The 12271-nt window shown below is 44.8% G+C and overlaps 1 protein-coding gene across 7 annotated transcripts in view; it reads left to right on the top strand.

Moving 5' to 3' along the window:
- LOC135111508 (RNA helicase Mov10l1-like) overlaps nucleotides 1–12271 on the top strand; it is a 37423-nt gene that overhangs the window by 21871 nt on the left and 3281 nt on the right. For 6 of the 7 annotated variants that reach the window (XM_064024868.1, XM_064024869.1, XM_064024866.1 and 3 more), the window contains exons 6-15: nucleotides 717–860; nucleotides 1078–1199; nucleotides 1766–2372; nucleotides 2512–2688; nucleotides 2875–3175; nucleotides 3487–4065; nucleotides 4550–4748; nucleotides 5150–5258; nucleotides 6708–6916; nucleotides 7556–7697. In XM_064024868.1, the coding sequence (XP_063880938.1) occupies nucleotides 717–860; nucleotides 1078–1199; nucleotides 1766–2372; nucleotides 2512–2688; nucleotides 2875–3175; nucleotides 3487–4065; nucleotides 4550–4748; nucleotides 5150–5258; nucleotides 6708–6916; nucleotides 7556–7697 (2589 nt within the window). The remainder of the gene's footprint in view (nucleotides 1–716; nucleotides 861–1077; nucleotides 1200–1765; nucleotides 2373–2511; nucleotides 2689–2874; nucleotides 3176–3486; nucleotides 4066–4549; nucleotides 4749–5149; nucleotides 5259–6707; nucleotides 6917–7555; nucleotides 7698–12271) is intronic. The other variant, XM_064024871.1, reaches the window with a different exon arrangement.

Raw genomic sequence — 12271 nt, 5'->3', positions numbered from 1 at the left:
TGGCTTCAAAATAAAATGACTTAGGAGTTGTTTTGCTTCTAAAATGTTGAAAATTTGTGTTTTCCTTCTACCTTTTTCTTTTATTCATGAAAAAGACACTGACCATGAACTAAAAAGCAGAATTCAGGGAGATCTAGAGAGAGAAAGACAGACTCAGTAATTGCCTACTAACTGCAAGGAGAAAGTATAATTGGATGTCTTGATATTCCTCTAGAAGATATTAAAGTCATAGAAAGCAGAAGAGTAGGATAAGGAAGTGTCCTAGTGTTTACCAGTGAAAAGAGTGGGTGAGTGAACATATTGGTTCAGTTTCATTAGTGAGCTGAATAGAACAAGATGGAAATAGTCTTGTGCAAAGCAGCCACTGGAAGGGAAGAGATACATAATTAGAAAATTCAGCAAATCATAACATTGAGGATGGCAACAGAATGTACAAACCAAGAAATATTATGGCAAACCACGAGATACTAGGAGGTTAAAACAGCAAAGATGAGGAGATAGTTAACTTAAGATGGGCGTGTTTAGAAGTCCTGTTATTGTTTTGTTTCTTGGCATAACCATGAGATTCAGTAGATGGCAAGTACAGTCTTCAGAATGACCAGAGACCACCTCTTTTAGAAGAGGTTAATGAGCAGCCAGATGTGATAGTTCAGGCAGGAACCACTCATTCAAGAAAGAATCCATGACAACTTCTTACATGTACTTTGCTTTTCAAGATTTTCTGCAGCAGAACCATAAGAGGAGCTGCTTTTGCCAAAACTGGGGATGCCATGACTGTGGAGGTCATAGAGAGCCAGCAGGGAAGCTTGTGCTGGCGGGGTGTTATTGTTGCCTCTGCTGTCACCGCTCCTTCTACACAGGTTGGCTCTTGCTTTCTCTTATATCTTGCACCCTCTGTTTATTTTGACCTTACTTTTGTGGCTGGTATTCTCAGTGGGCCTTTGTTTTTCACTGTTTTTTGTTGCCTTTAGCCAATGCCTCACTTATATAAAAAAAAATTATACCATATTTGTACTTAACATACTCAGGCATGTAAAGAAATGTTGGACAGACGGTGGTGAGTATGTTGCATTCCAGGACCCAGGAAGTGTTGTGTCCATGGTGGAACTGAGTACCCTGCCAGACACTGATATAGGAAGAGACAGAATGCAGAAAATGATTGAAGACAAAGGAGATATTGTAATAACCCAAACAATAAGGTTTGTTTGCTCAGTAATGAGAGAATAGTTGCAGTCTGTCTTGTAAAGTTAGGTGTCTCTCTCAAAACAGTGGTGCAGTCACTTGTGTACTGTATACACTGGCCCGTATCTGCTTAGCTATCTATTCTTGTATTGCAGACCAACTTCCCAGCACAAAGGGATAAGCCACACACACACTATGGAAGACTGAATTAAAACAGTCCCTGGACTTCTAAATCTCAATCTATAAATTAATTAAAAAGGAAAAATAATGAATGCATGATTTGTCATGTTTTGAATTTCATTAACTCCTTTTCCAAATGCTGGTTGATAGATTTAAATAGTGTAAATGCATTGCATCAATACTGTATGTTTGGTAAACTATTACAATAATCCATCAGTCTTAACTTAGAGTATGATATAAATATTTTGGCATGCAAAAATCTTTTAACTTTTCAGGTTTCCTCTTTTGTCACATTTGGAATTGTATTACTTCAATCACAATGCTTTTATTCAGATGAATATCGCTGCAGTCCATCAAATTTTGTGTGGAAAATACTGCAGTATAAAAAGAATGGTCTTTCCAGGTTCCCTCAAGTGACATTTGGAGCAGCAGCTTTCACAGATGTGTCCATTGAGAACATAGGGCCAAGACCAAGAACCTTAAAGAGAGTGTACTTTGCTTGTTCATCTCAGGAGAGCCAGTTCAGTGTGACATCGTGTTCAGCTGGAGGATTGGTGGACGGCACTGCAAGAACACTAGAGCCTGGAGCAAAGGTCATGGTGAAGCTGTGTTGTGCTGGTACACTCATTGGCTTGTTCAGACAGCTGTGTATATTTGAATTTGAGAGCTTTCATGTTGGGAGGCATGTAAGTGGAAATGTGGAGGATCCTGTCATGGCTTCCCTGGCGCCAGCTTCCTGTCACACCCATTGGGCACAGCACCACTCACTGAGCAGACCCAACGAGAGGGGCATCATCACGGGGCAGAGATCCTTCAAGCCCTCACCATTCATACCAGTGAAGCTTCCTGGCATGCGTGTCCCTGAAAGTCTGTGGCATGAAGTGAACATGGGAGACCTCTTCCATGTAGCAGCTGAGCTCAGAGAACCTCTCAGTGCAGACAACCACAAGAAGAAGTTTTCTCTCTTGCTCCATTTAGAAGAGATAAAGATGACACAACAAATGAGAGAGGTAAGGAATGACTTATTTGTCTGAGCATTAAATTGTGCTTATTCATGAAGATCAAGAGCTCAGACTATGTTGATATTATTTTCAATACATATTAATGTTTTATTACATTTATATTTTCTTTTCAATATAATGTCCACAGTTTGATATAGCAAGAGCAAGCTTCACAGTGTGTGGAGAGTTCCTGAGCCTAACAGTGCCTGGGCTGGCAGAGAAGCGTCCCTCACTGTTGATAGGAGACACAGTGATTGCCACAGACCTATGCAACAATTGGAATGTGGAATATGAGGGATGCATCCACCAGGTGCTCCACACACAGGTGAACCACAGCACAGTTCTTATTGTGTGCACAAAATTTCTTGTATGGTTGTTATTGTATCTTATGGTATTTTCAGACAGCTGTGGCAAAAAAAGTACTGTATACTTACTTTGCAGGAGATGAATTAAGAAACATAATTAAACAATCCCTTATTGATCAAAAATATAAGTACTGCATACTTTTCAGATCCTTTTAAAGTTTCACTCATCATTCCACAACAACTATCATGGCGAAGACTACAAGGTGAGGTTCAACTTTAACCGGACTCCCCTGCGAAGGTGTCACTTTGCCCTCACCCACACCATGAGGCAGCTGGGTCCTGATGTCCTCTTCCCCTTCAGATTAAAGCTTCAGCTCCCTCAAGTTTGCTATATTGATCCTGAAGTACAACAACTAACGAGGAGGTGGAAGCAGTGCCTGTCAACAAGTCACCAGCTGCCCTTTGTGGCCAAGGCCTCCACCAAACTTGCAGCAGATGTGTCTGAGTGTGAGTGGCAGCCATCATCCCTGGTGCTCCTGTTGTAACATGACTGTTTAGTTTGCCTGCACTAGATTCACATTCCTGTATATGTCATGTAGAAAGTGAGATCAGACTCCATTCTAGTCCAGACAAAAGTGTCTCAAGTTAAGGAAAGCTTCAGTAATAAAGTATCTGCTGGTGATGTAATAAAAGAAGCTTGTGTGAATAAGACAAAAACACATCAGTCTTCTTTTCCAAGACAAGAAAACACACTCACAAAAGTACAAATATTTTTGTTATTTCTCATTTGATGACAGATGTTCTCTGTCCCCTCACAGGTAGCAGTGTAGCAAGTGAAGAATCAGAATCTGACAACAAAGACACAATGGCTTGTCACAGCAAACAAAAGCATGAACAGGAAAAGGGAAGACAAGCATTGAGTCAGCATAAGAATATTCAACAAGACTTTTCTAACTCACCAGAGTGGGTTGGTCTGCATCATGAAGGAAAGGCTAACAAAGTTGTCACTCCCACCACCAAACTAATCCCGCGGTGTTTGGATTTGGCCGTGTACAGGAGTGCAAACAGAGACAAGACATCAGGGAACAGAAATAAAGAATTGGAAGCAGAGGGCAGCTTCACTAATGAGAATCCTAGTATGAAAGAAGATGTTAGTAATTTTATGTGTGGGAACTATCATTTAGAAAATAAAAAGAGAAATAACTTAACAGTTGGAAACTCATTACAGTGGATGAAGGAGAAACACACTCCCAGTGAGTTTGGTGGAAATGAACAACATAGAAATTCCAAGGCACATCCCAGTGAAAGGTTTGGAAGCAGCGTTGCCCACACTACACTGAAGAACAAAGTCGACTATGTTGTACCGGTGCTGCCATTGCCTCACTCAAGGGAAAAAAGTAAGTAGTACAGTACTTGCACATCATTACTTTGTTTATTGTTGCAACTTCCTTTGTGGAAATATGCTGATGTTCTAATAAAAATGAATAAATTAAGAAATAATTATATACATTCGTTGTTGAGTTGAGGTGATATGCTGTCATGGACACATGTGCACTGTGTGATACATTACACTGATTTTATTAAGAGCAGAGTCACAGTAGAATGTAATGCATGAATTGTACAGATAATTAACATAGAGAAGTGTATGCATATTATCCTGCATTTGTGAATGAGTTCAAGTGGTAAGTACTGGAGTAAAAAGTGAGAGACAAATATCTTTTCATGAAAAACTCAGATTTGGAGATGCTCAGGAGCTGACAATACTTGAAAATTGATAGTCTGAGTGCTGTACACATTTTCAAAATAATCTAACCCCGGAAAATGATGATGTCCTTCATTCATATTTAGCCATGTATATTTATCATTAGTCAATTTTTACAGCTCAGAATTTCAAGAAGCTTCCGGTCCTGAAATGGTTTAATAAGAGCCTGAATCAAGAGCAGAAGTTGGCGGTGCGTAGGATCTTGGAGGGAACCACTCGGCCTCTGCCTTACATCATCTTTGGTCCACCTGGCACTGGCAAGACTGTGACTGTGGTGGAGGCTGCTCTTCAGATCCTCACCTTGATACATCATAGCCGGTAACTTTTTCCCTGACAGACTTGCTTTGCTTACAATGGTTTGGACCTGCTAAGAGAATGGAGGTGTGAACTTGATAGGTAGGCCATGTAAGGAATGGATAGATAGCATAAAGGAGCCATTGAAGGGAAGAGGATTCACACTGGAGTATAGATGAATGATTGTGCATGACAGAAGCAAATGGAGAGCAGTTGTGAGTGTGTGAGGAATGATGCAGTCCTGTGACCTCTGAGGGAGATAGCCTTGGTATGTGTATGTATGTATGTAATGATTAAATTTCACTAGACCCTTCATGACACAACAGCTCTCAGACATCCACCTCAGCTGCACCCAGCTCCTCTCAGACATCCACCTCACCTGCACCCAGCACCTCTCAGTCATGCATCTCACCCATACTTTGCAGGCTGTTGCTCGTGACACCATCCAACAGTGCATCAGACCTTGTGGCAGAGAGGCTAGTGGAGTTTGGGGGGCTGGAGACAAGTGACATGGTGCGCCTCATTGCTTACCAGGTTCGTCTGTGGAAGCCAGTGCTCCTCTTGCTATCTTCTATCATTATTTTCATGGTAACTGCTCTTCTGATCTTCCTAACTGCATACCTCCCCTCCTGCAGCCTCACTGCACAAGACTTTCTACTTTCATCCCTGTTCTGTCCACCTCTAATGCAAAAGTTAACTAACACTCTCAGTCATTCATCCCTTTTCTGGAAAACTCTGGAACTTCCTGCCTGCTTCTGTATTTCTTCCTTCCCATGACTTGCATTCCTTCAATAGGGAAGTAACAAGACACTTATCCTCCAATTTTGCATGATCTTTTGGACCTTTCTTGTCTGGCATGAATTTCATCTTTTTACTTATTACTAAAAATTTTCTCTTTCTCTTTTCCTTCTCCATTGCGGGTCAAGAGGGTAAGAGAGTGGTGTGAATGAGTGAGAATGTGAAACTTGTATGCCCTGTCTTGGCTACCCTCTTTTTGGGAGAGACAGCCTTGGTCTACATATGTATGTATGATGTATTACTAAAAATGTGATTATTAACATTCTTGAAGTAAATGGCATGGGGAGTAGATTGTAAGTGATTTTAGATTGCAATAAACCTTCATGTATTTACTAAGCTGTTGTATTTCACTACTGTATACTATACTATGCTATTGGAGAATTATACTGTTTAAAAAAGAGAACATAGGCATACTCCATGACTTATTTGTGCATTGTTAGGTGATGTGAGTAAAGAAGGAAAACATGCGAGTAAAATTGTTCTACAGGAGAGCCAACACTGATTGACTGTGTGAGTGAAGGCTTCCTGTAGTGAAACAAGAGAAATAATGATTTGTAAGCCAAACTGAAAGAGGTTTTAAAGTTTGTACTTTTCTTGTTTTCTTGATATATAATAATTAGATAAGTATGTGCATATAATTTCTGTGAAGATCTTATAAAGATATGCTAACAGTTAATGGAGTTGTTTTTGCAGGACTGAGGTGTCTTACCATGGCTTTCTTTATTTTCAAGTCCCTTTATGTATTCAAGTCATTCTATAATTTTATGATTTCCTTTCTCCCTTCAGCTATTGTTTTCATGTCCACTGGTGCATATACACATTATCCTTATAGCACCTGTACACTTCACCACCATTACTCTTTTGCCCTTTCAACAGTAATACTTGGTCATAAGTAAGCAAAACCTTAGGCATGATCTTATTAAAACCTAAGAATATTAATTTATCAGAGTGGTCTTCCCTTAAATTCTGGAACACTCTGCCTGCTTATGTGTTTCCTCCTCCCAGTGACTTGAACTCTGGATGACCCTTTTGAATTTTCTTTTTGAACTGGCACCTCAGTGATTTTTTTTTTTTTTTTTTTTTTTTTTTTTTTTTTTTTTTTTTTTTGGCCAGTGCCTCTCCTATAGAAAACTAATAATAATGATTATGATAATATAGGAATCTTACCTGCAAATTTTCATGTAGAGATTGAAGGAGAGCATCCCTGAGGTGATTCTTCCTTATTGCTGCAATGGTGATGAGGTGGAGGTGCGCACCCACCAGCGGGTAGTGGTTGCCACGGCAACATGTGCCGGGATGCTGTACATGCAGGGCCTCCACAGGGAACACTTCACCCACGTGCTGGTAGATGAGGCGGGTCAGCTGACTGAGCCAGAATGTCTGTTGCCTCTCGGGTGAGCTGGTCTTCCCTGTACACTTCTTAACTGATTTGATGCTGATACTAGTAGTCTATTCATCCGATGTTTACTTTTACTTCAGCTAGGAAGTTGATTTGCATAGTGGTAGTAGTAGTAGTAGTAGTAGTAGTTTGTTGATAAATTAGACAGTGCATAAATACAAAATACAGATACAAAATATAAAATACAGGACTGAAAAAGGGCAAAGGGAAACCAATAATAACCTAATTTTGTCCAACTGAAAGCAGTGCAAGTAAACGTGATAGAGGGCTAAACAGCCATCAGTCTGCACCAATCTTAATTATAGATTGTCAATACTTTATGGATGTAGCTGCACAGTCATACAAATATGGATGGGGATAATAGATGGAAATAGGTAGGTATTTTTCATACAGGGACTGCCACGTGTAAGCCTGGTCACTTCTTGCAGCTTCCCTTATTTCTTATGTTTTTTATGTTTAAATACACTTTTCATTTAGTAAGTCTTCAACATTTAGTAGTGGTAATAGTTCATTGACAAAAAAAAATAGATAAAATAAATAAATAAATAAATAAATAAATATGAATATGTACATCCTAAATGCATTTGTAAAAGAGGCAGGATGTTAATTCAGAGTTGTGGTGTGATGCTTCCAGGCTGGTGAACAGAGTAACTGGGCAAATAGTTCTGGCTGGAGATCCCAAACAGCTGGGTCCTGTCATACAGAGTGGGCTTGCCCGGCAAGGAGGTCTGGAGCAGTCCCTCCTGCAGCGCCTGTGTCAGACTGTCCTCTACCAGGTAACTTGCCACTTCTCTTATCTGCCCTTGTACACCTGAGAGAGATGTGGAGAGCTGGAGATGATACTAATTTTCCTCTCTCTCTGTCTTTCTCTCTGTCTCAGGTCATGAAGTATTCTTAAAATTTTATTCAATTTATTTTTACCTTCCAGTCCTGCACACTTCTTTTTTTTGTAATGTGCACACACACACACACACACACACACACACACACACACACACACACACACACACACACACACACACACACACACACACACACACACACACACACACACACACCGCATAGTGTAGTGGTTAGCAACACTGGGCTCACAACCAAGAAGGCCCGGGTTTGAGTTCCTGGTGTGGTGAGGCAAATGGGCAAACCTCTTAATATGTAGCCCCTGTTCACCTAGCAGCAAGTAGGTATGGGATATAACCTAATGAGTTGTGACCTTGCTGTGTGTGAGTGGTCCCAGTCTTACCCAAAGATCAATCACTATGAGCTCTGAGCTCTTTCCATAGAGTAACAGCTGGCTGGGTTATTGGCAGATAACTGTAGGTGAATCACACACACACACACACACACACACACACACACACACACACACACACACACACACACACACACACACACACACACACACACACAAGACTGGAAGAAATTGGATTACCAACACTGCAAGAAAGAAGGGAAAGAGGAGACCTGATAACAATGTTCAAATTAGTAAATGGCATGGAGAAGATAGACAGAGATGACCTAGTTGTAAAAGTGGAGGAAGGAGATAGACGTACAAGGGGACATATGAAGAAATTAAAGAAGAGTCATTGTTTGAGAGATATTAAGAAATACAGCTTTCCCCATCGAACGGTTGAAATATGGAATAACTTAAAAGAAGAGGTGGTTGCGGCAAAGAGTGTGCACATGTTTAAAGAGAGATTGGACAAATTCGGGTATGGAGACAGGACTAATTGAGCTTTGGCTCGGACCCTGTACTATACAACTAGGTAAATACAACTAGGTAAATACACACACACACACACACTTATTTCACTCCTACATGCATATTAAGGGTCTGGCAAAAAATTCTCTCTCTCTCTCTCTCTCTCTCTCTCTCTCTCTCTCTCTCTCTCTCTCTCTCTCTCTCTCTCTCTCTCTCTCTCTCTCTCTCTCTCTCTTTTTTTTTTATTTAAACATAGGTACATTATCACCCGAAGGCACACTGCCGTGTGCAACCTATTTTAGGGGTGGGACACAACACACAAATACAAATATAAATATATATACATATATATACATTCTTTATGTTAGTCTTATATTAATATTGTAAGCAGGGGGGTTGGGAACGAGCTCCTCCAGTGGTGTGCTGCTAACTTCACGTCCTGGGTATCCATCCCCCTGATATGAGGGACGGAGGACGCGAAGACGTTCCACAGTCTGGAGACTCGCCCCCAAAAGGTGCGCTGGTGTTGGCTGGAGCGGGAGCGCGGCACTTCCACTGAGTCACCACTGGATGACACCGTTCTCGTGTCCCGCGAGGTGACTCTGGTGGGCAGCCGTAGTCCCGCCAGATGTGGCACACCCTGCACCTGTGCCTTGTGGAACACCACAAGGGCTGCCATGTCCCTGCGGTGTTCTAACGTGTCGACGGGAGTCTCAGGATGGGCTGGAGCACCTGCTGCTTCCACCAGTCGCAGCGCCCGTCGCTGGATGCCGTCGAGCTTGTTGATGTGTGTGGCAGCACAGGACATCCAGGAGAGGGTGGCATACTCTAAATAAGGCCATATCTGGGCCTTGTAGAGCAAGAGCCTCCCTCTCCTGTCGAGCAAGTTGGCCACCCTCCTCAAGGAGGAGACTCGGTGTGAGGCCTTAAGGGCAATGTGTTTGACGTGGCGGTCAAACCGCAGCCCTCGATCCACCTCCACCCCAAGAATCTTGACGGACTCCTGGAGTTCGAGAGGAAGGCCACCAAAGCTTAGCCCTCCCTCCACTGCTGGCTCGGCAGCGGGGGATCGAGAAACTACCATTGCCTGTGTCTTCTCCGGAGCAAAGGTCACCTGCCAGCGTCCCCCCCACTCCTGTATTACCCCAAGCTGCTGATTGATCTCTTCAGCAGCACGCACACTTTCGTGTCGAGGGTAGGTACAGGAGAGAGTGCAATCGTCAGCATAAGCTGAGACCGCCGGCAGCTGTCGGAGAAGATCGTCCACGTAGATGTTCCACAGGACTGGCCCCAGCACTGAGTCCTGTGGCACTGACGCTCTCACCGGGAGGGACTCGGATGCTTGCCCAACGACAACGACCTTGGAGGTAGTCGCCAAGGAGCTGAAGGAGGTCACCCTGGATCCCCTTTGCCCTCAGCTTTTCCAGAAGGCCCCCATGCCAAACCCTGTCGAAGGCGCCCGCTATATCCAGGGCCACCACAACAGAGTCGAGGCCGCCGTCAAGGGTGTCCTGCCAGCGCCCGGTGAGGAGCATGAGGAGATCAGAGGTGGACCGCCCAGGTCTGAACCCAAACTGTTGGTCCGAGAGGAGGTAATTGTCCTGGAGGTGGCGACACACCACATCTGCCACCACCCTCTCGAACACTTTCCCCACCACAGAAAGCAGGGAGATGGGTCGATAATTTTTTGGGTCAGACCTGGAGCTCCTCTTGTGTACGGGAACTACCCGGGCCTCTTTCCACACTAAGGGCCAGGTATTTTCCCGTAAGCAGGCAGAGAAGACTGTGGTGAGGGGTACAGCCAGCTCGCGGACACATTGTTTCAAAACGTGCGGGCTGATGTTGTCGGGACCGGTAGCTTTTTGTACATCGAGCCCCTGCAGCAGACGCTCGACAAGCCCCTGCGTCACCTCCACCTTGGTTACAGTCTCTCTGCACTGCTGCTCCAGAAAAGGCGGTGACCTTTCAGGGTCGTCCACCTCCATCTTCCCGGCAAAAAGGGTGGCCAGCAGCTGGGCTTTGTCCTTGCTGCTGGTGGCCACCGTTCCGTCGGGCCTTGTGAGAGGAGGGACAGTATCTTGATGGTTTAGGCCCTGTCTGCCCTTAACAAGGGACCACCAAGTCTTGTTGCCCACTCCAGGGCCTCCTAGCTGGCGCCGCAGGTCCTCCTCCCACCTCCCTACGGCCCACCGGCAGGTCGTCACCATCCTCTTGCAGGCCGCACGATGTAGGTCTTTGTTGCGCCGAGTAGGATTCTGCTTGTAGCGGAGCCACGCAGAATACTTCGCCTCGGCGGCAATGCGGCAGCGGTAGCCAAACCAAGGCTGGTCTGTTGGTCTGGCGACGAACTCACGGTGGGACACGTGTTGCTCCTGGAGCGCCAAGAGGTGGGAAGTGAAGGCTCGCGCCTGTACCTCCGCTCCACCCTGCAGGATGGAAGGCCAGTCAGTCCTGCGCAGGTCTCGGCGAAGGGAGCCCCAGTCTGCCCTATCCCATAGCCAGACTGTGCGAGTGGTGGCCTCGTCACGAGCCACACCCATGTCCACCTGGGTCAGGACAGCATGGTGGTCAGAGCTGCCCACGAGACCCAGCTAGTGGCAGCTGAGTGTGTCCTCCTCCAGGTCGGATATGACGGGGTCCAGGGTCCCGCCCCGCTCATGAGTGGGGAAGGTCACATGGTCCTTCAGGCCCTGCACCGTCAGGAGGTTTTCGTAGGCGTCGTGCTCCAGGTGGTGGTTGAGGTCGCCCACAAGCAAAAAGTGTTGGCAGCGGTGAGTCACAAGGAGGACATCTAGGGCCTCCTTGAGGTACAGGAGCGAGTCAGGCCCTTGTCGGGGGGGGGCGGTACATGGCGCACAGCAGGAGGGCAGAGTGGTTGGCCAGTACAACCCGGAAGAACATCACCTCCAGCTGCAGCGGCGTGTCCACGTCGAGTTGTTGTGCCTGCACTCCTTCCCTGAAGCAGACAGCCACTCCGCCTCCAGCTCTATTCCGTCGGTCTCTCCTGGCCCAGTGAGTGTAGCCACCTATTTTGCCGAAGGATGGCTCCACCTCTCCGTTCAGCCAGGTCTCCGTCACCACAACTGCATCTGCACCGTGTCGTAGTACACAGTTGTGGGTTAGGTCTCCAATGTTCGTTCGGAGACCACGTACATTGGCGGAGATAACCTTGAATTGGTGGCGGTGGCGGTCTCTCTCTCTCTCTCTCTCTCTCTCTCTCTCTCTCTCTCTCTCTCTCTCTCTCTCTCTCTCTCTCTCTCTCTCTCTCTCTCTCTCTCTCTCTCTCTCTCTCTCTCTCTCTCTCTCTCTCTCTCTCTCTCTCTCTCTCTCTCTCTCTCTCTCTCTTTCTCTCTCTCTCTCTCTCTCTCTTTCTCTCTCTCTCTCTCTCTAGGGAGGTCATCTCCTCACACTCAGCATGTAATATTCCTCTCTAGTTTATCTCATTTATTGCTTCTCACTAATTCATATTGCAATAAAAGAAATTTATACTATGTGTCTGTTCCAAAACATATTTCATTATTATGTAGCCATTTTTCTCATCATCTCACTCTTATTGGAACAGCTATTCAAAAGTTCAAGAAAAATTCAACAAAAGTCTCAAGACTGCATTGCACATTCCTTAAAATTCATTGAAATTTTTATTATTGT

Source organism: Scylla paramamosain, chromosome 22, assembly GCF_035594125.1.
Source record: "Scylla paramamosain isolate STU-SP2022 chromosome 22, ASM3559412v1, whole genome shotgun sequence".
In the NCBI taxonomy this organism is placed as follows: domain Eukaryota; kingdom Metazoa; phylum Arthropoda; class Malacostraca; order Decapoda; family Portunidae; genus Scylla; species Scylla paramamosain.
This window is presented reverse-complemented; position numbering and strand designations above follow the sequence as displayed.